The sequence below is a fragment of the Xiphophorus couchianus genome, chromosome 8 (genome assembly GCF_001444195.1).
Source record: "Xiphophorus couchianus chromosome 8, X_couchianus-1.0, whole genome shotgun sequence".
In the NCBI taxonomy this organism is placed as follows: Eukaryota; Metazoa; Chordata; class Actinopteri; order Cyprinodontiformes; family Poeciliidae; genus Xiphophorus; species Xiphophorus couchianus.
Window position 1 is genome coordinate 603,095 of NC_040235.1, and position 26,235 is coordinate 629,329.

At 39.5% G+C, this 26,235-nt stretch overlaps 2 protein-coding genes across 4 annotated transcripts; both read left to right on the plus strand.

Annotated features, from left to right (window-relative positions):
• The first annotated feature begins 5,461 nt into the window (after positions 1 to 5,461).
• Positions 5,462 to 24,798, plus strand: ppp1r3b (protein phosphatase 1, regulatory subunit 3B). 2 transcript variants are annotated; one of them, XR_003596538.1, is made up of 4 exons: positions 5,462 to 5,951; positions 10,553 to 12,052; positions 19,911 to 19,916; positions 24,788 to 24,798. XR_003596538.1 is itself a non-coding variant. In XM_028025567.1 (2 exons), the coding sequence occupies exons 1-2, from the start codon at positions 5,587 to 5,589 to the stop codon at positions 11,424 to 11,426; spliced, it is 1,239 nt and encodes a 412-aa protein (XP_027881368.1). In that variant the 5' UTR covers positions 5,462 to 5,586; the 3' UTR covers positions 11,427 to 12,459. The 2 variants fall into 2 exon arrangements, 1 of the variants encoding a protein (XP_027881368.1); XM_028025567.1 differs by lacking the exons at positions 19,911 to 19,916; positions 24,788 to 24,798 and having other exon boundaries at positions 10,553 to 12,459.
• On the plus strand, positions 15,217 to 26,230 carry LOC114149567 (NACHT, LRR and PYD domains-containing protein 12-like). Of its 2 annotated transcripts, none has more exons than XM_028025556.1 (8): positions 15,217 to 15,394; positions 16,854 to 17,136; positions 17,253 to 19,065; positions 19,149 to 19,322; positions 19,999 to 20,172; positions 20,268 to 20,414; positions 21,186 to 25,997; positions 26,163 to 26,230. In XM_028025556.1, exons 2-7 carry the CDS (start codon positions 16,863 to 16,865, stop codon positions 22,663 to 22,665), a joined length of 4,062 nt encoding a protein of 1,353 aa, XP_027881357.1. In that variant the 5' UTR covers positions 15,217 to 15,394; positions 16,854 to 16,862; the 3' UTR covers positions 22,666 to 25,997; positions 26,163 to 26,230. The 2 variants fall into 2 exon arrangements, with proteins under 2 accessions (XP_027881357.1, XP_027881358.1); XM_028025557.1 differs by having other exon boundaries at positions 16,857 to 17,136.
• Positions 26,231 to 26,235: the final 5 nt, after the last annotated feature.

Consider the following 26,235-nt stretch of genomic DNA (forward strand, 5'->3'; position numbering starts at 1 on the left):
CTTTAGCTTTGTTTAGTTAGGTTTAGTTTAGTTTTAAATTAGTTTAGTTAGTTTTAGTTGAATTGTAGTTTTAATTTAGTTAGGTTTAGTTTAGTTTTAGTTCAGTTGAGTTGAGTTTGGTTCAATTTAGGTTTAGTTTAGTTTTAAGTTTAGTTTAGTTTGGTTTAGTTTTAGTTTACTTTAGCTTTGTTTAGTTAGGTTTAGTTTAGTTTTAAGTTTAGTTTAGTTTTAAGTTTAGTTTAGTTTAGTTTTAGTTGAGATGAGTTGAGTTCAGTTTAGTTCAGGTTAGGTTTAGTTTAGTTTAATTTGGTATGGTTTAGTTTAGTTTTCGGTTTAGTTTTAGTTTACTTTAGCTTTGTTTAGTTGGGTTTAGTTTAGTTTAGTTTTAATTTAGTTTAGTTAGATTTAGCTTAGTTTAGTTTAGTTTAGTTCAGGTTTAGTTTAGTTTGGTTTGGTTTTAGTTTGGTTTAGTTTAGTTTACTTTGGTTTGGTTTAGTTTTAGTTTAGTTTACTTTGGTTTAGTTTAGTTTAGTTTAGTTTGGTTTAGTTTTAGTTTAGTCTAGTTTAGTTTAGTTTGGTTTAGTTTAGTTTGGTTTAGTTTAGTTTGGTTTAGTTTAGTTTAGTTTAGTTAGTTTAGTTTAGTTTAGTTCAGGTTTAGTTTAGTTTGGTTTGGTTTTAGTTTGGTTTAGTTTAGTTTGGTTTAGTTTAGTTTGGTTTAGTTTTAGTTTAGTTTACTTTGGTTTAGTTTGGTTTGGTTTGGTTTAGTTTAGTTTAGTTAGTTTAGTTTAGTTTGGTTTAGTTTTAGTTTAGTTTACTTTGGTTTAGTTTAGTTTGGTTTGGTTTGGTTTAGTTTAGTTTAGTTTGGTTTAGTTTAGTTTGGTTTAGTTTAGTTTGGTTTAGTTTAGTTTAGTTTAGTTAGTTTAGTTTAGTTTAGTTCAGGTTTAGTTTAGTTTGGTTTGGTTTTAGTTTGGTTTAGTTTAGTTTGGTTTAGTTTAGTTTGGTTTAGTTTTAGTTTAGTTTACTTTGGTTTAGTTTGGTTTGGTTTGGTTTAGTTTAGTTTAGTTAGTTTAGTTTAGTTTGGTTTAGTTTTAGTTTAGTTTACTTTGGTTTAGTTTAGTTTGGTTTGGTTTGGTTTAGTTTAGTTTAGTTTACTTTGGTTTAGTTTGGTTTAGTTTAGTTTACTTTGGTTTAGTTTAGTTTGGTTTAGTTTAGTTTGGTTTGGTTTGGTTTAGTTTAGTTTAGTCTAGTTTAGTTTACTTTGGTTTAGTTTAGTTTGGTTTAGTTTAGTTTAGTTTGGTTTGGTTTAGTTTTAGTTTAGTCTAGTTTAGTTTACTTTGGTTTAGTTTGGTTTAGTTTAGTTTACTTTGGTTTAGTTTAGTTTGGTTTGGTTTAGTTTAGTTTGGTTTAGTTTAGTTTGGTTTGGTTTAGTTTGGTTTAGTTTGTTTGGTTTAGTTAGTTTAGGTTAGTTTGGTTTAGTTTAGTTTGTTTGGTTTAGTTTGGTTTAGTGTAGGTTGGTTTAGTTAGTTTAGTTTGGTTTGGTTTAGTTTAGTTTAGTTTAGTTTGGTTTAGTTTAGTTTGGTTTAGTTAGTTTAGTTTAGTTTGGTTTAGTTTAGGTTGGTTTAGTTAGTTTAGTTTGGTTTGGTTTAGTTTAGTTTAGTTTAGTTTGGTTTAGTTTAGTTTGGTTTGGTTTAGTTTAGTTTGGTTTAGTTTAGTTTGTTTGGTTTAGTTTGGTTTAGTTAGTTTGGTTTAGTTTAGTTTAGTTTGGTTTGGTTTAGTTTAGTTTAATTTAGTTTAGTTTGGTTTAGTTTAGTTTGGTTTAGTTAGTTTAGTTTGGTTTAGTTTAGGGTGGGTTAGTTTAGTTTAGTTTAGTTTAGTTTAGTTATGTTTAGTTTAGTTTGGTTTAGTTTAGTTTAGTTTGGTTTCGTTTGGTTTAATTTAGTTTAGTTTAGTTTAGTTTAGTTTAGTTTAGTTTGGTTTAGTTAGTTTAGTTTAGTTTGGTTTAGTTTAGTTTGGTTTAGTTTAGGGTGGTTTAGTTAGTTTAGTTTAGTTTAGTTTGGTTTGGTTTAGTTTAGTTTAATTTAGTTTAGTTTGGTTTAGTTTAGTTTGGTTTAGTTAGTTTAGTTTGGTTTAGTTTAGGGTGGGTTAGTTTAGTTTAGTTTAGTTTGGTTTAGTTTAGTTTAGTTTAGTTTGGTTTAGTTTAGTTTCGTTTGGTTTCGTTTGGTTTAATTTAGTTTAGTTTAGTTTGGTTTAGTTTAGTTTAGTTTAGTTTAGTTTGGTTTGGTTTAGTTTAGTTTAATTTAGTTTAGTTTGGTTTAGTTTGGTTTAGTTTAGTTTGGTTTGGTTTAGTTTAGTTAGTTTAGTTTAGTTTAGTTAGTTTAGTTTAGTTTGGTTTAGTTTTGTTTGTTTGGTTTAGTTTGGTTTAGTTAGTTTGGTTTAGTTTAGTTTGGTTTAGTTAGTTTAGTTTAGTTTGGTTTAGTTAGTTTGGTTTAGTTTAGTTTAGTTTGGTTTAGTTTGGTTTAGTTAGTTTAGTTTAGTTTGGTTTAGTTAGTTTGGTTTGGTTTAGTTTGGTTTAGTTGGTTTGGTTTGGTTTAGTTTAGTTTGGTTTAGTTAGTTTGGTTTAGTTTAGTTTGGTTTAGTTAGTTTAGTTTAGTTTAGTTTAGTTTAGTTTAGTTTGGTTTAGTTTAGTTTGGTTTAGTTTAGTTTAGTTTAGTTAGTTTGGTTTAGTTTGGTTTAGTTTAGTTTAGTTTGGTTTGGTTTGGTTTAGTTTGGTTTAGTTTAGTTTAGTTTAGTTTGGTTTGGTTTAGTTTAGTTTAGTTTCGTTTGGTTTAATTTAGTTTAGTTTAGTTTGGTTTGGTTTAGTTTAGTTTGGTTTAGTTTAGTTTAGTTTAGTTTGGTTTAGTTTAGTTAGTTAGTTTAGTTTAGTTTGGTTTAATTTAGTTTAGTTTAGTTTAATTTAGTTTAGTTTAGTTTGGTTTAGTTTAGTTTAGTTTAGTTTGGTTTGGTTTAGTTTAGTTAGTTTAGTTTAGTTTAGTTTAGTTTAGTTTCGTTTGGTTTAGTTTAGTTTGGTTTAGTTTAGTTTAGTTTGGTTTGGTTTAGTTTAGTTAGTTAGTTTAGTTTAGTTTGGTTTAATTTAGTTTAGTTTAGTTTAATTTAGTTTAGTTTGGTTTAGTTTAGTTTAGTTTAGTTTAGTTTAGTTTGGTTTGGTTTAGTTTAGTTAGTTTAGTTTAGTTTTTGGTTTAGTTTAGTTTGGTTTGGTTTAGTTTAGTTTAGTTTAGTTTAGTTTAATTTAGTTTAGTTTGGTTTAGTTTAGTTTGGTTTAGTTTAGTTTAGTTTGGTTTGGTTTAGTTTAGTTAGTTTAGTTTAGTTTGGTTTAGTTTGGTTTGGTTTAGTTAGTTAGTTAGTTTAGTTTAGTTTGGTTTAATTTAATTTAGTTTAGTTTGGTTTAGTTTAGTTAGTTTAGTTTAGTTTAGTTTGGTTTAATTTACTTTAGTTTAGTTTTGTTTAATTTAGTTTAGTTTGGTTTAGTTTAGTTTAGTTAGTTTAGTTTAGTTTTTGGTTTAGTTTAGTTAGTTTAGTTTAGTGCTCTCTGCCCAGTCAGCGTTGCCTCAGCAGGATGTTCTGTTTCTCGCTGCTGTTATGTAAGAACTGTGGAACAGAACGTTTGGACCGACCCGCTGGTACCGACCCGCTGGTTTATTCTGTCAATATTTGCTCAGGTGTTAGTCCACCTGTTGGGTTCAGGAGGGGAGAGTGCCGGTCGACGACCTCTGACCCGGACCTGCTTCCTGTCCTGCTGATGATGAAAACGCTCCACAGTGTGACCCAGGGCACGTACTCCAGAACCAGAACCAGAACTCGGGTCCAATGAGCTCATCGCTGATGATGTCATCATCTGCAGCTGACCTCATCAGCTTCATCACAACATCTAAATAAAAACGTTTTAGCAGCAAATTTAGAGGAGAATCAGGAAAACTGAATTTCTGTTTTTATGATTATATTTTAGTTCAAACGTAAAAATTATAAAAACGTTTGGAACTAAAGTTTATTTACAAATCAAAGCAATTCTGCAGTATGCGCTGTGACATCACAAAAAAGCTTCGATCTGGTTCTGGTTCTGGTTCACTACCAGAACCAGAACTGTCCCACTGGGAAACAGAACCTGAACCAGTCACAGAACCCGGTTCTCCAGCTGGAATAACCTGGAGGAACCTGCAGAAACCAGGCGACTCGTTTGCAACGCTGCAGATCCTCTGGCTACATTTTAACTTCCACATGAACAATTCTTCCTATTTGAAATCTAAAATGTTGGAAAAGTAACTCAAAATGAAATTCTGATGACTAAACTAAACCAAGCAGAGTTTCCAACCTGAAGGAGGTCAAAGGTGAAACGTTCCTAAAGCAATGAAAACACATTTTATTCTGGTCTCACCAGGATTTATCTTATTCTGTCTTTTCTATGAAAACATTAGTTTTCTTTGAGCATAAATATATATTTGTATTTCTGAACAAGGATAATATTTTTCAAATAACTTAAGAGTTTTTTCAGATTAAATATTTATGTATTAATGAATTTGTGAACATATTTTAAGTCTATAAAAAGGTAATTTGATGTTTGGGAATGGAAGAGCTTTGAACTGATCGTTCTTCATGATCTGGATTAAAAGTTTCCTCTCGGGTCTGAAGGACAGTTTGGCTCCAACTTTCATGATTTCTGGTTGTGATTCTCAGCTTTAAACTGTTTATTATTATTTATTCATAAAGTCATTCTAGACTTTCATTTAGTTAAACGGATTTATTCAAACTGAGTGGATGATGTGACGCCAGAGGTGGACAGTAACTAGTTACATTTACTCGAGTACTTTTACTAGAGTAAAGTTATCATGCAGCATCTTTTCTCTTACTGGACTAAAACTTGTGTCTGTTCCACCTGAGTCACTTCACTGAATGAAGAATTCACCTTTTAACCTAAAATGCACACCTTCAGTTTACGTCAAAGTGAGACCTCCTGTTTCTGCAGCAGCTTTGTTTCTCTAGTGTTCCTGTCCACTCGGGCTGCGTGGAAAATAACGTGGGATCAAACCACAGGAAGAACTTCTCCACATTAAATACAGGAGCTTCAGGCCTAATAAGTTTTATATTGAAAATGTTTTAATTGTTTCTTTTGCTGAAAACTTGATATTTTGTCTTTATTGTTTTTTTAGTCTTTACAATATTAAACTTTCTGACATCAGTTTTAAACATTAAACCGGAAGTTATGATGAATTTTCATAATCACATTTTTGACGACATGCAGAAGTTTTAATGCTGGAGTGAGGAGTTCAAGGAGAACCTCAGAACCGGGCAGAACCAACCTGGACTTCCAGAACCTCAGCAGAACCATGGGCTGATCTCACTGCTGTGGTTTTCTATGACACTTTGTCCTTCCACTGAACTTTCCATTCATACAGCTGGACAGCAGTTTGTTTTAATCTGTTTTTTAAATATGTGATGAATTAATGTGAAATAAATTAATTTTTCAAATTTTTAATTTTTCTATAAACGCTGCAAAGACAAGTTGGACCGTGTCTGGTCATATTGAGAAGCTTCATGAGTTCATTTATCCAGAACCTTCCAGGTTCCTCCAGGTTTTTCCATGTTATCCCAGGTTCCTGCAGATTTTTCCAGGTTCCTCCAGGTTTTTCCAGGTTCCTCCAGGTTCCTCAGGCCGGGCCCAGCCTGCCCCTCCTCCACAGAAAGCAGACCGTCTCTCCGGTGATCACTCCGCCTGCGCGCGCCCTCATTGGCTGCGTGGACGTTTTCACGTGGCGCCTGAGTGGGTCTTTGAAGTGGAGACTGAAACGTGCAGCGGCTCCTAGTTGCTCTGTGACAGCTGAGAGGGGCGGCAGGCCCAGCAGGTGTGTCGGTGGGGACGGAACCGCGACCCGGCAGATGTTTCTCCGAACCTGCTCCAGGTAAACCTCCGCACCGAGGCCCTGCGGCCTGCGCAAACTCTGCGGATTATTGCGCTGCGTTGTTTGAGCAGAACTAGAAACAACAGATCCGATTTTAACACCGAAAATCCGGACAAACATTCAAGAAAACCGAATTTCCGGAGCCGCAAGCTTGAATTGAAAACGGCCAACAGACAGAACCGTTAGTTGGTTCTGCTGCTGCTTGATGAACGAATTCAGTTTGATTCAATATTCCTGCTGCTTTAGCCGCAGTTTAACGGGATGCGGTTGTTTTTTACGCACCATCCGCTCTCAGCGTTAAAACTGCAGTTTGCTGCAGAAATCCGGATTGATTTTGGGTCCGTGAAAGGTAGCGTGGTTCCGAAGCGGTTCCGGCGTCAGAAAGTGGTTCAAACAGCAGGAAACGGGATTTAAAGGCAGCAGTGAAACGAAACGCGCTCATGCAGACATGAAGCGAGAGATCCGAGCGCAAACACCATGAACAGCTCAGACATGGAGGATGCGCCGCGTTGTTTCGGAGGTTCTTCTGGACCGAGCAGGCTGGATTGGTTCTGGACAGGAAAAGTCTGAGCTGCGGCTCCGCAGCGGGTTTTGCTGATGTGGGTCAGATCCACGCAGAGGAAGTCGGTCACGGACACCAAAGTTCAAACTCAAGATGTGCCACTCGGTCCGGATTCCGACCCGGTGGGTTTTTGTTGTTAACGTGTTTCCTGTTTTTAAAGGTCCGACTCGTTGTTCGGTTCAGAATCAGATAAATGAACTTAACGAAAAGAACGATCCGGTTCAGGCTTCTGGTTCAGTTACTGTTTCAGATGTGATGTTGTGACTTCCTGTTGAAAATCTTTAGTTTTAATTTTAAAAAGTGAAAGTTGTAGTTATGAGGAAGGAACTGATAACTTTCCACTTGGATCCAGCTTTGAAATGTCTTTGTTCTGATTCTGGATCCAGTTAGGATCCAGTCAGGATCCATTGATCCTGATTTTCAGTGGAATGATTTTTATTTAGTTTTTGAACCAAAATCAGACTCATGAATCAAAACGTGGCAGCAGAGAAATGACTTTGACTAGACATTTAAACACTTTATATCCATTTGGACTCTGGCTGGTTCTGCTGTGCTGAACCAAGCCGACCCGGTTCTCCTGCAGGATATTTGCTGCTTCAGCCGCCTGAGGAGATGGATGTGATCTGAAAGAAGCCAGAATGGAGGAATCAGGTTGTTTCATATTGTTTGTGGTTTTCAAGTGAAGTCGGATTTGAGATGAACTGAATTTACTTTCCGTTTTCATTCTGACCAGGTTTTGTGGATCCGGTGCAGCACTTTGGTCCAGTTAACGGCTGTTTTTAAAGGGCTTTCTAAATCAGTTGACATGTCGGCACAGCAAAAAGTTGAGTTTTGGTGATTGAACTAGGACCATCATGGGTTATGTAAGCCGGTTACGTCATGCCACCGAAGGTGTGTCTCCATGGCAGCAACCAGAGCCAAACCGGGCCAAGCGGGTCACAGCAGTTTGCCCCAGAAACCGGACCTGATAAGAGGCAGCAGGGAGCCAAGCTCTGAATATATTCAGTTCAGTTCCCAGTTTAATGTACATAACCGTTTATTTTATATCAGATATAACAGAAATGAGATGAGAGGAATAAATCAAACCCAGCGCAGTCAAAGTCCATTTTGTTTATTCTATTAAATAAATTTCTGGTTTTATCAGAATGTTTTAACGTTCCAAGATAAAAATAAAAAACACTACGAGGTTTGGAGTCTCTTCAGATTAGAGCTACAGTGAAGTGGCCACTGGTTTCCCCACTGACCCTCTGAGTTGGGCAACTTGGCTCATTTCACATTTATCACAGTTTTCCAAGACTTTACTTGGTTTTTAGACCATAGCTGCTGCAGCGCAAACAGAGTGGATCTGATTTCTCTTAGTTTCATAATCATGTTCTGGACTTTGTCATGAACATCTGATCTCCTTCTGGACCAACGGTGGAAACGCAAACAGCAACCAGCCAGGATCAAATAACAGGATATCAAGCTCATTCCAGGCTTTATGTGCACAATTTCAAACATTAAAGACAAAATATTCATTTTAAATTCACTGAAATTTGTGAAAATTTGTTCAAAGTGAAAGACTTTCCTAGTGAAGACGAGCAAACATTGTGCTGACCCGGTTTTACTGGATATTCGATCAAACCTGAAACGGCTTCAGATTGAAGTTTCTGGTCTGAGTGTCAATAATGTGGTTTAATCCACAGCTGGAACAAACCAGTTAAAGTTTGACTTTCTGAGCTGAACGTAGAGCAGTAGAGCTTCCTCTCATTCAGGAATCTTTCAGTTTCTGGCTTCAGGTGCAAAGAAGTTCTGATCAGAACCAAAACATCACAACGTGGATCTGAAAGGAATAATTTCCGCTCAACGTCTTCTGACTCTCTTACTTTATTTTGCTCCTGCTGTTGTCAAACATACTTGGTAGAAACTGTTCTGTAAAGTTTTTACAGCTGTAAATAATACAGTCACAGTTATTGATCTGAAGACATCGATGATCTTCATTGGTGAATAATTGAGCAGAGAATAATTGAGGGCTGGAAGGCCCGTCACATGGTGCTTCTCGGCCCGGTTGGTGTCGTGTGAGCAGAAACCTCCCAGAGGAAACATGGCTGGTTTATCAGCCAACCTGGTCATGGTGGTGACCTTGCCGTGACCTTGCTGCATGTTGGTGGCCATCTGATTGTGGTGTCGAAGGATCCCGTCTCGGGTCCCGTCCTTGACCCGGTCCTTGGTTCTGGTGAACTGAGTCTGTGGCGTTCTGTTTGGTTTATATTCGGAGTTCTGACTCAGAATCACTAAATTCATCTCATGTAACTGATTTAAAATCTTACTTTGCTGAGGTCACAGCTGTTTACATTAAAGGCAGAGAAACATTTTAAATACTGTTTGTTTCCTTTTTCTTTAAAATTTAGAACCAAAGTGGAGAAAAAAGTTCGCCTACAGATGGATTTAAAAAAAGTTGAAGTTTTACATGCATGGAGGTTCCTGTGTGCGTTCACAGTCTGCTGTTGGGATGGCGGAACCAAAGAGCTTCTGGGGAACCCAGAAGGTCAGCATGATGATCAGATTCTGCTGATCAGTATCCGCCAGATCAAACGAGATCAGCGGATCCGCTCTGAGCGCCGGACTCCTGCAGCATCAAGTCTCTACGTGACACTGGACTCGCAGTCCTCTGACCCCCAACACTCAGTGGTTCTGTTGGTTTAAACTGCCTCTTCTGATGGATCAGTGGTTGGATTTCATGCTAGATCATTTTCTACCATGTTGCTGTTCCTGAAAACACACATGAGGATCTTGGCAGTTGCTGTTTCATATTCAGCATGTCAGATTGTGTAAACCAGATATTGCTGCGTACGCGTGTTGTTCCCTGAGGTCAAATGAAAACGCAGCCGGTTGAATGTGACGATTAGTCAATCAGAAAGTGAGGCAACGGAAACACGGAGGAAAATCTAACGTAGACGAGACGCATCAACTGGAAGCCCGGTGGACATTGAAGACGTATTCTTTTAAAATTGTCTTTTCTCTGTTAAATGTGGTCTATAAACACAGCCAGTCGGCCATGTTTGTTTCCTCTGACATCACGTTTGATCTGGAGAGGTTTTCATCTGAATGTTGAGTGAAACTGGGTTGTGTGTTGCATTGACCAAACCGTCCTTAGAGCTAAAATTGTCCGACAGTCTTAAACTCTTACTGTGTGAACCCGGCATTTCCCTTCCAGATCAGAAAACGCTGAAACCGACCAGCTGTTCGGTTCTTGACTCCAAGAACAGGTTGGAAGTTCATTGGGGGCATTTACAGAAAGTTTCTTTGGGGCATTCCCCTCCGGGTGGTGTCGGGCCCCTCTCTGTTTGTGTTGCAGTGGGTGGTACGGGTCCACAGCAGGGTTTCGGTTTTGAGTGCAGATTTCTGTTAACCTAAATGCAGAGACTTCATTGTTCTCTGTTTGCACAGCAGTGTCCAAACAATGCAGCTTGTTTTCTCTGATGCCTCCTATCGGCGCTCAGCTTTCTGCTGAAACTCGAAGGTTTTCATTGACGTTGCAACCAAAATATGCAGCAAAACCTCCTGAGAAAATATGAAATAATCCATTTATCCTCTGCGGTTGGACCGGTGGTAGCAATGAAATGTTTTTGTCCTGAATCTTTGTGTGTTTCTCATGAACTGTAGAGATGAACACACTGAATTTGGGAGTGTTTTCCAGGTCCAGAATGTGGCCCCCACACCTGTAGAAATCCCTTTGGTTGTCTTGACCAAAGAAAACCAATTGCTTTTTGCCTTCATTCAAAATCTGAATGAAGACAAATTCAGATTTTCAATTATATTTTTAAAGTCTTCAGATTGGTTGAAAGGACTTCTAAAAATTTATTTTAAATTCAACTTTTTCTTTTTCTCTTGAGAAAATTGAGTCTAGAACCGAATACAGCCAACTTTTCTACAGGCAGCATTGACCAGATGTTAGGAAACCGACAGATGTAGCAGGATCCCAGAGCTGAAACGAGAGGAGCAATAACCTTTTGAAGCTCTCACTCGACACTAACGGTCTGACTTCTCTGTGTTTCAGTGCTCTGTTCATGTTTCCTCCTGAGCCCGACATGCCGATGGACGTGACCATACCCCTCTTCCTGTCCAAGGAGGAGTTCGTCTTCACCACACCCTCTACGGTACAGAAGTCAGTCCGAAGCTCCTGCCTGAGGTTCCAGCACACAACCTGCGTCAACAAAACTGAGCCTGAAGATGGCGCCATCACCAACAAAGACACGAAGAAAAAGAAACGTGTTACGTTCGCCGACCACAAAGGTCTGTCCTTAACGAAGGTGAAGATCTTCTCCAAGTTCACGGACCCCATAAAAATCCCTGTGAACATCCAGGAGATGCTGAGCGCCAAGCTCACGCTGTCGTCCACGGAGGAGGACAAACTGGTGCTGGATTTCACTCAGCCCTCCTCAGACTACCTGCTATTCCGGCAGAACCTGGAGCAGAACCTCGTGAGCCTGGAGCACTGCATGCTGAAGGAGAAGGCCTTTGCAGGAACCGTTAAAGTAAAAAATGTATCATTTGAGAAGTCTGTGATGGTTCGGGTGACCTTTGACTCGTGGAAAAGCCACACGGATGTCTGCTGTGAATATGTGAAGGACACGTACCCGACCTCGTACAGCGACACCTTCTCCTTCGAGGTGTCTCTGCCCGCCGAGATGTGGCCCAACGAGCAAGTCGAGTTCGCTGTGTGCTACAAGGTGAGCGGGAACGAGTACTGGGACAGCAACCAGGGTAAGAACTACCGCATCGTCTGGTCCTACATGAAGAAAAACCGCCACTCGGACTCATCACAGTTTGGGATCCACTTCGACCGGTACGGCAGCCCCACCTGTTCTCACGGGCTCTTCCCTGACTGGCCGAGTTACGCCGGCTACGAGAACATCGGGCCTTACTACTGAACATCTGATGTCTCAGTTTTTAATTTGCACGTTGTCAGTGATGACTGGCTTGTTTTAAAATGGTTTCTGTAATGTTGGGTTGCTCCTGAAGTCCGTTTTACTGTCGATGCTGGATCACACTACAGACCTGGTTGGGGTCCGGCTCAACAGGTGTTCTTTACCTCATCATCCTCATTCCAGATCAGATTTTAAACCTGCTGTTGTAACAGGAGCTGTAACTAACTGACCAAACCTTCACCAATAAGCCTTGAAGTTCTCAAGTTTTAACCTTCAGAGGGACGATCTGAGCAAACCGGAGCTGCTAACAGGAAGTCCAGTTGTTTTTTATTCACCGGTTAAAGATCACCAAGTCACAGAGCACCTGAGGTGTCCTGCTGCCACTTCTGCTACAGGGAACATTTTTAAGCTATTAACTCGTTTATTCTCAGAAAGTTTCGGGTTCAGGAAGAACTTGGTGTTGGGCAGCGGACTGGAAGCTGAACGACGTTCCCTGGAAGGATCAAAATGTCCCGGTTTCCTGATCTAACGAGTCTGGATCAGAGTAAATTCACTTCTTTAGCTCATTTGTTGTGAAGTTGTCTTTGTTTTTGAACACAGTATTAAGACATCACAGATATGCTGATGAGGTTTCTTTCTGACAGTTTAAACATGGTTGCTGGCCTGTAATGTTCAGTGATGTGAAGTTTTTAATGTTCTGCTGTTTGATTCAGGCGGTTCCTGCGTCAGCTGCAATCTGCTGCCAGAAGGTTTGTGTCTGTGCCGACAGTCTCGTTTTATCAGCGACCTTGAAAAGTGAAAAAGTTTCTTTATTTCACCTTAATCTGTGCCGTTATTGTGAGAACAATCAGAAAATATTAACTTGGACACTTTTTCTTGAAAGTTGACTGTGAGGAGTTTAAAGTTTTATAGTTCTCAGATAGACAAGGCCGTAGTCGCTGTTTGCTTCAAAGCTATGCAGAAATTTGCACATCAGTAAATGCAGTGAGAAAAGCATGGAGATTGTTTGGATCTTTGGTTTCTAAAGAGGAGTGAGGGGAAACGGAGGCGGTAACTTTCCCCGCTCAGAAAACAAAGCTTCCTCAGCTTTCAGTGAATCTTTCTGCGCACAAAACCCTGAAAATAAATAAGCTATATTTCATTTAGCAGTAGTTTGATGAGCCAGTGTGTGAGTTTCTGTTTTAAGTGTGTGTGTGTGTGTGTGTGTGTGTGTGTGTGTGTGTGTGTGTGTGTGGGTGTGTGTGTGTGTGTGTTTGGCCTTGAGGCATCTGCTTTCAGGAACTGAATGACTCGGATGTCATTTTTAGCAAAAGGTTAATAAAGTTCTGCCATGTTTTACTCATAAAGATGAAATTCTGTCTGTGACAATAATCTGCTGTCATCAAAAGAAGAACAATAAAAAGTATATTTTTATCCTGACTCTGATTGGTTGGCTTCTTTTTTACATAAGTCAGATTAATATCTAAATTAATATTTAAAAGTATCCTGATGAAGAATTATCACAATACTTTTTGAGATCAGAAAATGTTCCTTAGCTACTCATGACTTCATGTTTTTGGTTTTGTATCATTAAGCTTTTTTCATTTCCTTTTATGTTACATTTTTACAACAGATTTTTTTTTAACATGATCTTTTATTCTGGTAATTTTCTAATCGTTTCTCCAGCAGGGGGAGCCATATGCTGACGTAATGTGACGTAGAGCTGCATGTAAATGAGGAGGCGGACCTGGACCAGGACAAAGTCTCTGTGGTCCAAATCTGTCTTTAAATTTCAATAAAACAACAGCAGGGTTTTGATTCAGAATATGAAAACAGATTACTGTGAAGTTTTTGGTTTAAAGTAATTAAGGTTTGGCAAACAGCTTCCCCATGATTTACAGGAGGCTGGTGCAGCGCTGCCACCTTGTGCTGATGGTCAGTTATGCTTTTCTATCAGCAAATACACTGGGGGAAAATATTAGACAAACACTTGAAATTTAGTTTTGAAATTTCTAAAATAAAGCAAATAATGGCTAAATGTAATAACAAACAATTTAAATGGACAGTAAGGCAGGTTGGCAGGTTAAAACCCAAATTTAACAATGACAATCCAAGAAAATCTTAATAAAAGTGGATTATTTACTCTCCTGAGTTAAGACAATGAACTTATTCTGCACAATCTAGTAATGGATAATATTCCCAGAACCAGTCTGGATGTGATGATTGGGTCCAGAAAATAAAAATCAATCCAAAATAAAATCTACAATTAGAAACAATTGTAGATTATTGTTCCTAATCTACAGAAAGATAGTTTCTGTAGATTAGGAACTGTTTCTAATCTACAGAGTCTGAGAAACAGTTTCTTCCCCACAGCCGTCAGAGCCATTACTCCCTGCCGCCCCCCCCTCCCACACATATCATAACCTCGCAGTCACACATACATATCCCCCACCCCCACACAGCCACATTGTTCTGCACTTTGCACTGTCACATTATCTGTACTTTGCCATAATTGGACCTGCTGCTACTTCTTTGGTGTGGTTGAGTGCCTTTAGTTAATTTAGTTGTATATATTGTTATTATTATTATTATTGTGTGTTTGTTTATTTTTATTGTATATATTTGACTTTTTGCACGGGAGCTGCAACAGAAATTTCGTTGAATCCTGTTCAATGATAATAAATGCTATCTATCTATCTATCTATCTAGATTGTATTTTATGAATTATATCTGTGTTAATTATTAACTGTTACACAATATTTTAAAGCATCTGTCCCAGTCTAAAGTGTTTATTACCAGACAGAACGGATCAAACTGAACCTCAGCGTTGTTGGGAGGTCAAAGGTGAAAGTGCTCCTCGTTTCCAAAACAAAGTAATGTTTAACTAACTCACCCTTGGCACACAAAGCTCAGCGAACATCATCCACTTCCTTACTGAAAACCTGTACTCACTGCATTTATTGGTTCCAGAAGCTTGAATGTTCAAATCTACCCCAAAATGCGGTTGCTGCAGTCAGCATCTGTAAATCCCACTGCAGTGGCCCTTTAAATGCCACCAATAACACAGAGATTTATCTGGAATTTATATCACAAACTAAACAAAGTAAATAAATGCAAGTTGCCTCTCTTGTTTTGCATCAGCAGTTAAAGTCCATTTGGCTGATTTAAACCAAATGAACCTGATGGGAGAACCATCATGTTTAGTGACTTTACTCTGCTGCAGCTGTGAGCTGATGCACAACACAGACCTAGATTTGGCCCCAAACAACAAACCATCACTGGCAGAGCGTGGGTTGGGACTCTGTGGCAAGACATTTGTATATTTATTCAATTATGCAATCAGTCATATTTTCTTTCTTTACATTTAAAACTACAATTTAAACTTTTGCCCAAAGTAGCTCAATATTTTGCTACCACCAAACTCACAGGTCTTTAGATGCAGAAGTTGAACACTGTACACATTTTTGCAAGTCCTCATGTTGGGGTTTTAAATGTTGACTAGTTAGGTATAATTTTCATCTAATTAGCCCAAGTCATCAGCCAGTGTCTGCTAGTCAGGACTAGTAAAAATTATGTGAACTTCAGGGAGAAAAAGTTCTAGTAAGCCAGAGTGATGAACTAATATCTCTAAAGGTATTTTTTTAACTGGTGTATCAAAATGTTAAGGTGATGGAGGGAAAGATTTACCTGGTGCAGTGTAGTTTTAAACTAATAGAGATGAATGACGGCTGACACCAAGGACAATGAGTAAATATGGAAATGTGCTGCCATACTGTGAGCTTGCTGCACCTTGTCTGGGTGTGCTCTCTGTGTCATGTGACCATGGCTGTTTGCACTGGAAGTAAAATGTGACAGGTAGCTGCTCAGGTTGCTGAGTTTGATTCAATGTTTTCAAAGCTGAGGAACGTTTTGTTTAACTGTTTGTTTGATTGATGATGTGAAGAACTTCAGACCAAAATCTGCAGCTGTTACAAAGTTTTGATCTTTAACTGGTGAGTTCAACTTTGTAAAAGTACAGAAATCTTATTACTGACTAAATCTCATCAGTTGTATTCTCCCCAGAAGCACAGAACATGTCATGAATTTTATAACCTGGAAGGTTTATTTATATGGAAATAATCAGTAACAGACTGACAGAGTAAAGAACAGAAGCCTTTTCTCAAACCTTTTTAAATGTTGCTGTTATGTTCACAGAGTGAGGAAGGAAGTGGTTAGATGAGAACAAGACTGGCTGTATTTCTAAAAGCCATCATGTAAAGGATTACATTCTGTATGTTATGATCCACTCTGTCCAGAAAAACCAAGACAGAATATCTTGATGCACCATTGCTAGAATGTACATGAAGTCACACTGAACGCTGTGGTGTCGTTGAAAACCAGACCGGAAAGACCATCTAGGGCCTCATACATAAAGACAGATTCATTCTGCTAGACATTATGAAACTTAAAGTGTACAAAACATTTCAGGGATCCCATTTCTAAAGGTGGCATAAGAACAAAACACTAAATGGTGAGACAACATGTCTGAATAACCGTGGCAGCAATGCCTGCCTCTAGTTAGTTTCCAACAGTTCTCCTAAAAGTAATAATAATAATGCATTGTAATCAGAAGGTGTCTTTCAGGGCATTTCTAATTCTCCATCCATCCATCCATCTTCTTCCGCTTATCCGAGGTCGGGTCGCGGGGGTAGCAGCTTCAGAAGGGAGGCCCAGACTTCCCTCTCCCCAGCCACTTCTTCCAGCTCTTCCGGGGGAATCCCGAGGCGTTCCCAGGCCAGCCGAGAGACATAGTCCCTCCAGCGTGTCCTGGGTCTTCCCCGGGGCCTCCTCCCGGTGCCCGGAACACCTCAACTGGCTCCTCTCGATGTGAAGGAGCAGCGGCTCTACTCTGAGTCCCTCCCGGATGACTGAGCTTCTCACCCTATCTCTAAGGGAGAGCCCAGCCACCCTACGGAGAAAACCCATTTCGGCCGCTTGTATCCGCGATCTCGTTCTTTTGGTCATGACCCAAAGCTCATGACCATAGATGAGGGTGGGAACGTAGATCGACCGGTAAATCGAGAACTTCACTTTTTGGCTCAGCTCTCTCTTCACCACGACGGACCGGTACAGCGGTAGAATTTCACATGTAGAATTTCTAATTCTACATGTGATTATTCACATGAGTGATGAACACAGAAGAGCTCCCAGGCTTGGTAGAGCTCTCTGAAACTAAAGGTTGACCAGCAAAAACAGGAAACCATTCAGTCTCACTGCTAAGAACAAACTATGACATCAAGACAACAGGAAATGTTTTCCATTATATAACCTGTGGTTTGATTTCACATGCCTCCTTGATATACATACACCTGCTATTAATCAAAGCTGGCTGCTTTTTATGCAACCTGAAGCTGAAGTTTAAAATTGAAAATAAAAAAATGCTAAAATCAAAACTATTTAATCTGTGTTCAGCAGGACCCAATGGCTCTGAAACAAATGCTGTTTGAGACACTACAGGAGCTGGGAGATGAAGAGTTTCGTAGCTTTAAATGGTTCTTGCAGCAGACAGATGACGTCAATGGTCTTCCACTCATCCCAAAGAGTCACCTGGAGAACGCAGACCGACAGGAGACAGTGGATCAGATGGTGCAGAAGTACAACCGCTGGGCTGTGGAGGTGCTGAAGAAGAACCTCCAGAAGATCTACAGAAATGACCTCCAGGATAAATTATCAAACATCCACAGACCTGTGCAAGGTAATTCATCAGGCAGCTGGTTAGGATTTATCAAAGTTTGTTTTGTGGACTGATTATATAGAAGAAACCAGTTACTGATTAATTTTCTGTTCCATGTGTGTCTCTGTCCTACAAAGACATGGAAAATTCACAACCTGTTAGAAACTACAAAGAAAGGCTGCAATCAAACCTCCAGGATACATTTAGGTGTATACATGAAGGGTGGACTTCAAAAAGGAATACAGTCAATTTAGATGAAGTCTACACTGAGCCGTGCATCACAGCAGCAGGAGGCCAGCCTATCTCCAGGTTCATCAGAAGAATTGAAATGGCATTTGGAAAGCCGTCTGAACCAAAAATCAGCAGCATATTCACACACCTGTCAGGAGCAAAAACAAACATCAGAACAGTGACGACCAGCGGAGAGGCAGGAATGGGAAAAACCTTCTTGGTTCACAAATTTGTTCTTGACTGGACAGAAAACAGAACCAGTCAGGATGTTCATCTGATGTTTCCCCTCATGCTTAACCTGGTGAATTTTCCACGGCAGGAGACATTCAGTCTGTCTGAACTGATCCACACATGTATTCCTGGAACTGTGCACATGACAAAGGAGGAACTTAACCACATCTTCACATCACTGCAGACATCAGGAAACTCTAATTTTGATAAGAGTGAATATAAAATCATTTTTATATTGGATGGCCTGGATGTGAGCAAACTTCCACTGGACTTCACTGCTGCAGAAAAACTGCCTGTTGATGTGACAAAACCTGCTCCAGTGGAAACGCTGGTGACGAACCTGATTCGAGGGTACTTGCTTCCCTCGGCTCGCCTCTGGATCACCACCCGACCTTCAGGCATTGGCCAGATTCCTCCTGAATTCATCCACATGGAAACAGAGCTCCGAGGATTCTCTGAGCAACAGAAGGAGGAGTACTTCAGAAAGAGATTCGGAGATGAAGAGCAGGCCCACAGGGTCATCTCCCACATTAGGATGTCACCTAGCCTGCGGTACATGTGCCATCTCCCAGTCTTCTGCTGGATCACTGCTGGGGTTCTGCAGCCCATGTTAAAGACCAGCACTGGAGGAGAACTGCCCAGTACTTTAACTGGGATTTACATTGAGATCCTCATGGTTCAGATCCAAACCATGAAACAAAAGTTTGGCAAACCAAAAAGCTTGAAGTACCTCGAGACATTGATGAAACTTGCTTTCAACCAGCTAGAAAATGGTGGCCTGTCATTTTCTGTGGAAAGCATAAAGGAGGACGATGTTAACAGCTTCGATGATTTTTCTGTATACCCAGAAGTATTCTTACAGTTCTTCAAGGAGGAGCATTGTCTGAAAATGAATGGAAAGAAAGTGTTTAGCTTCCTCCATCAGAGCATAGTAGAGTTTCTGGCTGCTCTGTTTGTCGTCTCACACATTAGGAACAAACCAAAAAATACTTTCCGAATTCCAGGCTTAGTTTACAGCCAAAAGCACCCACAGGAAACCGTCTATGAAATCATCGACAAAGCTGTGAAGAGTTCAGATGGACACCTGGACACATTTCTTCGCTTTCTCCTTGGTCTTTCTCTGCAAAGAAGTCAGCTTCATCTTAAAGATCTACTTCCACAGACAGGAAGTAGCTCACAGAGCAGACAGCTAACTGTTGATCACGTTCAAAATAAAATCAGAGACAGTCCTTCTCCAGAAAGAAAAATCTCTCTGTTCCCATGTCTGAATGAGCTGATGGACAGTTCTCCAGTAGACGAGGTCCAGCAGTTCCTGAAATCAGAAACAGGATCTGTGGATGAACTGTCTCCTTCTCATTGGTCAGCGATGGTCTTCATATTACTTTCATCACTAAACGATCTACATGTCTTTGACCTGAAAAAATACTTCCCTTCAGAAAAGTTTCTCCTTGCTCTCCTGCCAGTGGTCAAAACCTCCAAGACATCACTGTGAGCTTCAGCAGACATTTATTATGACAAGACTATCAAAAAACAATTTACTGAAGTTTCACTCATCGTGTCATCTTTTCCAGGCTGACTGGCTGTAACCTTTCAGAGAGAAGTTGTGTTGCTCTGTCCTCAGTCTTTAGCTCTCAGTCCTGTAGTCTGAGGAAGCTGGACCTGAGTAACAATGACCTCAGAGATTCAGGAGTGGAGCTGCTGGCTGCTGGGCTAAAGAGTCCCCACTGTCAACTGGAAACTCTCAGGTCAGAACTGCTCGACTTTTTAAGTTATAATGGGACGTTTTCCCAGCCAGAATCTTATGGGTGAGAGACTGAGCACTGGCATTGCTTTTAAGAAATTAGTCAATGGTTTCCATGTTGCTTCAGTTAAAAACGGTAGGAGAGCAGCAGATTGTTGATATTTGCTAATCTCTAAAGTTTAAAGAATGTGGTTTAAAAAACAGCAGGACCTCGTTTTCTCTGGCTGTGAGCTTTTAAAGCATCACTTAGTAACTTTCTTGAAGTAATTTATCTGGTTCCAAATCTCTGGTAAAGAACCTCCAGACATTCAAAATGAGGTAGTGCAGCCTCCCTGTTTGACAGTGACTTTGGGCAGACAAGTAAAGCCCTTCAGCAGGAAGAGAGACCGAGGTGATGAGGCTGCAGTCGGACTGTAACATTACGTCATAAATGACATAAAGCACACTGCTACACCCAACAGCTAATTAGAAAGTAGACAACACTACAATATATCTTTGATGAGTATCATAGGAAATAAATCTTTAAAAACAAATTTCTTAATCAAAGACACAACATGGTAAATGGCTTGTACTTGTACTACGCTTTATCAAGTCCAGAGTTTTTGATCCGAAGCACTTCACACTACCTTCAGTCATTTACACACACAGTGTAAATATCAAACGTTTCTTCCTCGTTTTAGACTTATCTGCTGTAACTTGTCAAAGGGAAGCTGTGAAACTTTGTCCTCGGTTCTTGGATCGGAGTCCTGTAGTCTTGAAGAGTTGGACCTGAGCAGCAATGACCTGCAGGATTCAGGAATGGAGCTCCTATCAGCAGGACTCAGCAGTCCACATTGTAAACTGGAGACATTAAGGTCAGTTTTTATTGACTAACAGAAAGATCTAGGCTTTGTCCTACATTAAAGCTTTCAGAAAAAAAAACTTTTTTATATCTCCCTCTCTGCTTAAGGGTCTGTGACTGTAAGCTGTCAGAGGATATTTGTGATGCCCTCACGCTGTTGGAGTTATGTAGTCTGAGACAGCTGGACCTGAGGAACAACGAGCTGGGCCCGTCAGCAGAGGAGCTGCGTCAAAGATGTACACAAATAACTATTTGGTGAGTAAAAACACCAAATAGTGGCTTTTCCACAAATACAACATACGCTACATTCACACTGCAGCGACCCAAGTGACCCAATTCTGATATTTTTGCAGTAATGCGACCTGTATCTGATCTTTTCATGAACAACACAGGTTGGATTTTTTTTCCAAATGTGACCCAGACCACTTGGATATCCGATACGTATCCAATATTTTCAAATGTGACCCAAAGTCCAGTTCGCATTCATCCAACCTGGATGTCATTGACACCAGACAAATCTCACTATTCTGCATCTTTATATGCTCAAGCGGGAAGAAAAACAACAACCATGACAGACTATAATGAGGATTAAGTTAATTTGCTGCTCCGGTCGGACAACAACCTCAACTGTAAGCTATGCTCCACCGTTAGCATCCATGTTTACTTCTCGCTCTGTTGTTGCGCCCTCTACTGCTCATGCAGGACACTTTCGGGTCGTTGCCTGTTCACAGTGGAGATCACGTACCGGTTGCATATATTTGGAAGTGTGAACAGCCACAGCAAAAAAAAAAAAACGGAGTTGACAAAAAATTGGCATTGGGTCACTTCAGGCTGCAGTGTGAACGCAGCATTAGTTTCTGTTAGAAAGACAACCCATGAAAACTAAATGTCTTCTTGATTCCTCAATATTCCATCTTCTCTCAGTGAAAATTAGTTCAAAACATCTGAAACCTTTTACTTTTTTGATCATTTCATATTTTTCTCACTTGATAACCTTGACTGATCTAATATCTTTGATTCCTGCAGGACTCACATCTGTCTGGGAGGAATGATCTCTAAAAGCGTTCTGATCCAGTCAGGATGTCCTTCTGTCTATCAGCTCAGAGTAAAAAAAGAGAAGTCTGGACTTTTGACCAGAGTCACGGTCGGTGAAAAACAAATGGACGAGATGAACAGAAAAATATTACTTATTGGTGAAGCGAGAGCAGAAAAATGTGCTCTCATAAACGCTCTGTTGAACTACATCATAGGAGTGAGGTTTGATGATGAAATCTGGTTCCAGGTCACAGAGGAGGAAGGACATCAGGCAACAGATGTGATGATTTATGAGATCTTTGGTTTTGAAGATAAATCTCTGCCCTACTCTCTGACCATCATTGATGTTGCTGGACATGAAGGCTTTGAAAGAGATGCTGTTATCAGAGAACAGTTATCAGACATGGATGACCAAGTAGCAGTTGTGTGCCTGGTGCTGAACGCAGGTGACAGTCTGCAGAGCAGCCGACTGAAACACACGTACGACTCAGTCATGTCTCTGTTTGCAGAACAAGAGGACAAATGCACAGTCATTTTAATCACAAACTCAGATGGACAAAATCACAGCAACGTTATGCAATATCTGGAAACTACACAAATTAAATTTATTAAAAATGAAAAGAGGGAACCATTTTACTTCCTGTTTAATAACCGGCAGCATGAAGACCGGACTGGAAACGCCGACGAGCTGGAGCAGGCTTATAAATTATCAGAGAGGGAACTCTGGAAGTTCACATGTTTTCTGAAAGAAGCTGAGGGTCGAATGATTTTGGCAGCAGTTGAAGAGCTTCATGAGCATGGCCGACTTAAAGCTTGCATCCAGAACCTGCAGGACAGAATCCAGCTGACGGATTTAAAGGTAGCGGAAATCAAACAGATTCAAAAAGCTCTACAGAACCATGTAGGAGAGGTGAAAAACAATGAAAGCTTCGCTGTAGAAATGGATGAAGTTTATAAAGACACAGAACCCATCGGGGGTGGGAAGTGGTTGTGGTTTTTTTATGATGGAGCCCTCTGCTGCACCGTCTGTGAAGAAAACTGTCATTATCCTGGATGCACAGTCGCCAAGACACCAGAAGACTGTGAGGTGATAAAAGACGGTTTCTGTGCTGTTTGTACCAACAAGTGTCCCGTTTCAGCTCACGTGAAAGAAGAGTGGAGGTATGTGACCAAAACAAAAAGAGTTGAGATGACACTTCTGGATGTGAGGCAGAAGTACAAAAGGAATGAGACCAAAAGTGAGAACAATATTAGTCTTTCAGATCATCTGGAAGAGGAAATAAAACATCAGAAAGCAAAGAAGTCCCAGATCATTGATGAGATCTACAAACATGTTGTCAGACTGCAGCAGATTGACCTGAAGGATGATCCAGCACCCAAATATCTGGACTTACTGATAGAAAGTGGAGACACAGAGATGGTGCTGAGACTGGAGGGCCTGAGAAAACAAGATGGTCAAAATACTGAATGACCAGAGGAGCAGCTGGAAGGACAAGATTTGATCTGTTCGTTTACTGCTGGCAAGTAAAACCATAACAAGTATTAATGTAATTCATGTTCCATTTTAACAAGTTAGCAGTCAAAAGTTTACAGTGGAAGAAATAGAAGAATAGCAAATATCATATGTCAAATATTACATGTCATGTCTCAATCTTCACTGAGATGGTTTTGCTGAAATCTAGTTTTCCTTAAAAAAAGTAAAAAGTTTGAGGACAGTTAATTTTTAAATCACAAGCTGAAAGATTTTACAGCACATGTATCGAACAGAAAGAAGCAGAATAAGTTATTATATGGTGAAGGTTTTAAATCCGCTGTCTTCTGTTTCCCACATTAGATTTCCTCCTGTTGGTTTAACCTTCTGAATAAGCTTCATGGTTTTTCCTGTTAGAAAGTTTCTGTTGGTTCTCAAACACAGAACATCACTAGGAATAAAATTATTGATTCATTTCAGGTAGAAAAGAAAGAATAATGTGAGTCCAGGTTGGACTCTTGGCTCACTCTGTGTTTCAACCAGAACAGGGTCTGTACCTGTTGGTGGTAACGTTTTACATGAAACTGTTCTGAATGTTTAAACATTGCTTTCTGGTATAAAGTGAATGTAAATGTGCGTCTCTTATTGCCTGCCTTTGGACTGAGACTAAAATGCAGCCAGGATAATTATATTGGGGCATGTGGCTTATGTGTCCGAGTTAAAAAAATAAAATGAATCTAAACACAACCTGAACTTATTACACCATTCCTGACACATATGAAAAGATCCAAGAGCAAAAAGAGATGGAGATGACATTTTAATTCCAGAATATAATGTTATCATTACTGCTGCATTATAGATGTAACTTTGACTTAAAGTAAGAAACGTATGAATCAGTGAATAAGATAAAACTATAACAGTTTAGTTTAGTTATACATTTGAAAATTGTACCTGAACTTTCTTCAATAAATCACTTATGCAGCTGCGTCCCGACCAGAAGAGGGCGATGCTGCACTAAATCTGATTAACTATGGAAAAGGACCAGAGCGATGCCTCTGTAATAACATTAAGAATTAGATTTTTACAAATGACCTGAAACAGGAAGCGTCTACCACCGATTGGAAGATGTCCTGCATTACATCACAGGAAAAACTCAATGCAACCAAGAGGACGTCTGCAAGAGGAAGAGCAAAGGGCATAAACACGGGAACATTTGGAAAAGAGGAAAGAACTTGGAGTTTATTGTAAAGAAATCACAGGAGCATATTACAAAAGCAAAGTTTAACTGGTTTAGGTAATGTGTTTTTTACAATGTAAATTAAACTGGAAAATCAAGAATTAAAATGTTTTAAGTTTTTAGGAATGTGGTTAGATGAAAAACTGACATGAAAGATACACAGTCATAGTTTTGGACAAATGTATAAAAGCTCGAATTATAAAGAGCTGCTTAGGAGGATTAGCATTAAGGGTCATTTACGTTGGACTAATACGGTAAGCATTAGGCTTTGGGTGTAAGGTATTGGTTCAGCAGCAGACATTTTTAAAAATCTGGATCAGATTTTAAAATGACATACTTCCTTAAAAAGTATGAACATGTTGACCAGAAGGCATGAAGAGGTAGACTTTAGGTAATGTTTGGTCTGGTGTCAGAGCGTGTTTGCATGCGGTTGTGTCTGGCAGAGTGTTTGCCGTTCTGATGGGGACGAAGCTGCTGGACAGTCTGGGTGAATCTGAAACGCTCCCAGAGGGAAGCAGTTCAAACAGTCCAACCAATGTACCCACCAGGTTCCTACCTTCACAAACGTTATTAAACGATGCTGTACTCCTATTTGGTCACACGATCAATATTTTTTTACCATTTCCAAGGAACAACAACTTACCCTTTGGCTCAACATACTTATGGTATGTTTTCCTACTTGATTTCATGTAAACATTAAAGGGTGTGTGATGTGCCAGAATAATGTCTCGGTTTCCCTTCAGACTGTAGATTTACACAAACAAAACAAATCCATTTCCTGCTGAGCAACATTTCCAAAAGCTGTCTGGATTTCCAAGAAACCTTCTGGATTTGACATAATGTTGATGTTACTGACAGACGGAAACAGTAAAACTCAGAGAAGAGTTTTTCCTGTTTAATCAACCAAACAGTTGAAGATCAGGGCGATGAACTCACCTGTTCATTTCAGTTTATCTCTATAGCACTAATTCACAGCAGATTTCACTGAGATGTCAACTTGCAACAATGGGCTTGGACCCCGTTGAAAGTTGCTTGTAGTTCTAGTTAGGCTTTAATTTGACCATAACAAATTGGTCACATGATCAATTTGTTCCTCCGGGTCTCAGCAGTGAAGACCCAGAGGAAAGGCTTCGGGCCGTAACACCGCTGTATCGAGTTTAGACCTGCTTGGCTGGCTGTATGCTATGCTAATAGTTATGCTATGCCTTTAGCATAACACAAAGCAGGAGTAGAATCATATAAAATTGCAACTTAACATTTTTGTTTTAAATTAATATTAACAGTGAATAAGTAGTTTTTAACATCAGTTTTGAGATTTTATGTAAAAAAGGTTATGATAAATATTAATCTATATTAATTGACATAATCCTAAAAAAAGTAAGAACCTATTTGAAGAGTTATTTTTCATGTTGTATCAACGTGTGTTATTCTGTTGAAGGAAACTGATCTGTACATCAGGCAGAAGAACTGACTGGTAGTGCCTCCGTCTACCACAAGGGGGCAGTCATGGTTCTTCCTCCAGGCATTGAGAGTCACTGTGGTTATTCTGTCTCCCCTATTTTCAAGGGTGTAGCAACAACACTTTGCCTCCAGCACAGAGGGAACGACCAGCCTGGATATTATCAACTTTAGCTGACAGCCTGTAAATTATGCTTTTATTTCCAGCTAGAAACCTCGGATGTCTCTCCTCTCTCCATTCTTTGTGTTTGTGTCGCTGCAGGTATTACAGGGGGGGCGCCACTCCCCGAGACAAGAGGAAAGTAGCAATAAACCTTTTTACCACATAAAATGACAAAAATAACACACAATGACTCGGAAAAGTGACTTTAATGAGATTACTAGACTGGAAATAGTAACGAGTTATTTTAGTCATTCAATTATTTACGGATCTGTCGGGTTCTGATATGTGTCCATCCTCAGTGTAAAACTCTTTCCCGCCACTTCAGTTTCATCGAGATCCAGTAATCGATGAAGGAAGTTTCTTTTTCAGAAGTTCTGGTCCAGAGATGACAACTTCTCTCTTGTCAGAATTTAAAAGCAGGAAAACCATCAAAGTCCCAGAGGAAATAAAGAAAAACTGTTCAACAGTTAGGAGGTTAAGCTCTTATTAAAATTAATATTTCTCTTTCATTAAGACTAGTCAACAGAAATATTCTTCTGTTGACTAGTCTTAGAAATGTGTTAATTGTTTCTGAATATGCCAGTTTTTGGTCAAATCTGAATAAAAAATGTGTTTTTAACGTGGCTGGTTTTGTTTCAGGCATTAGTGTGTTCTGGAAACTACGTACATTACTGTCAGGAGTTCGCATGCATACCACGATGTCTGGTGTAAA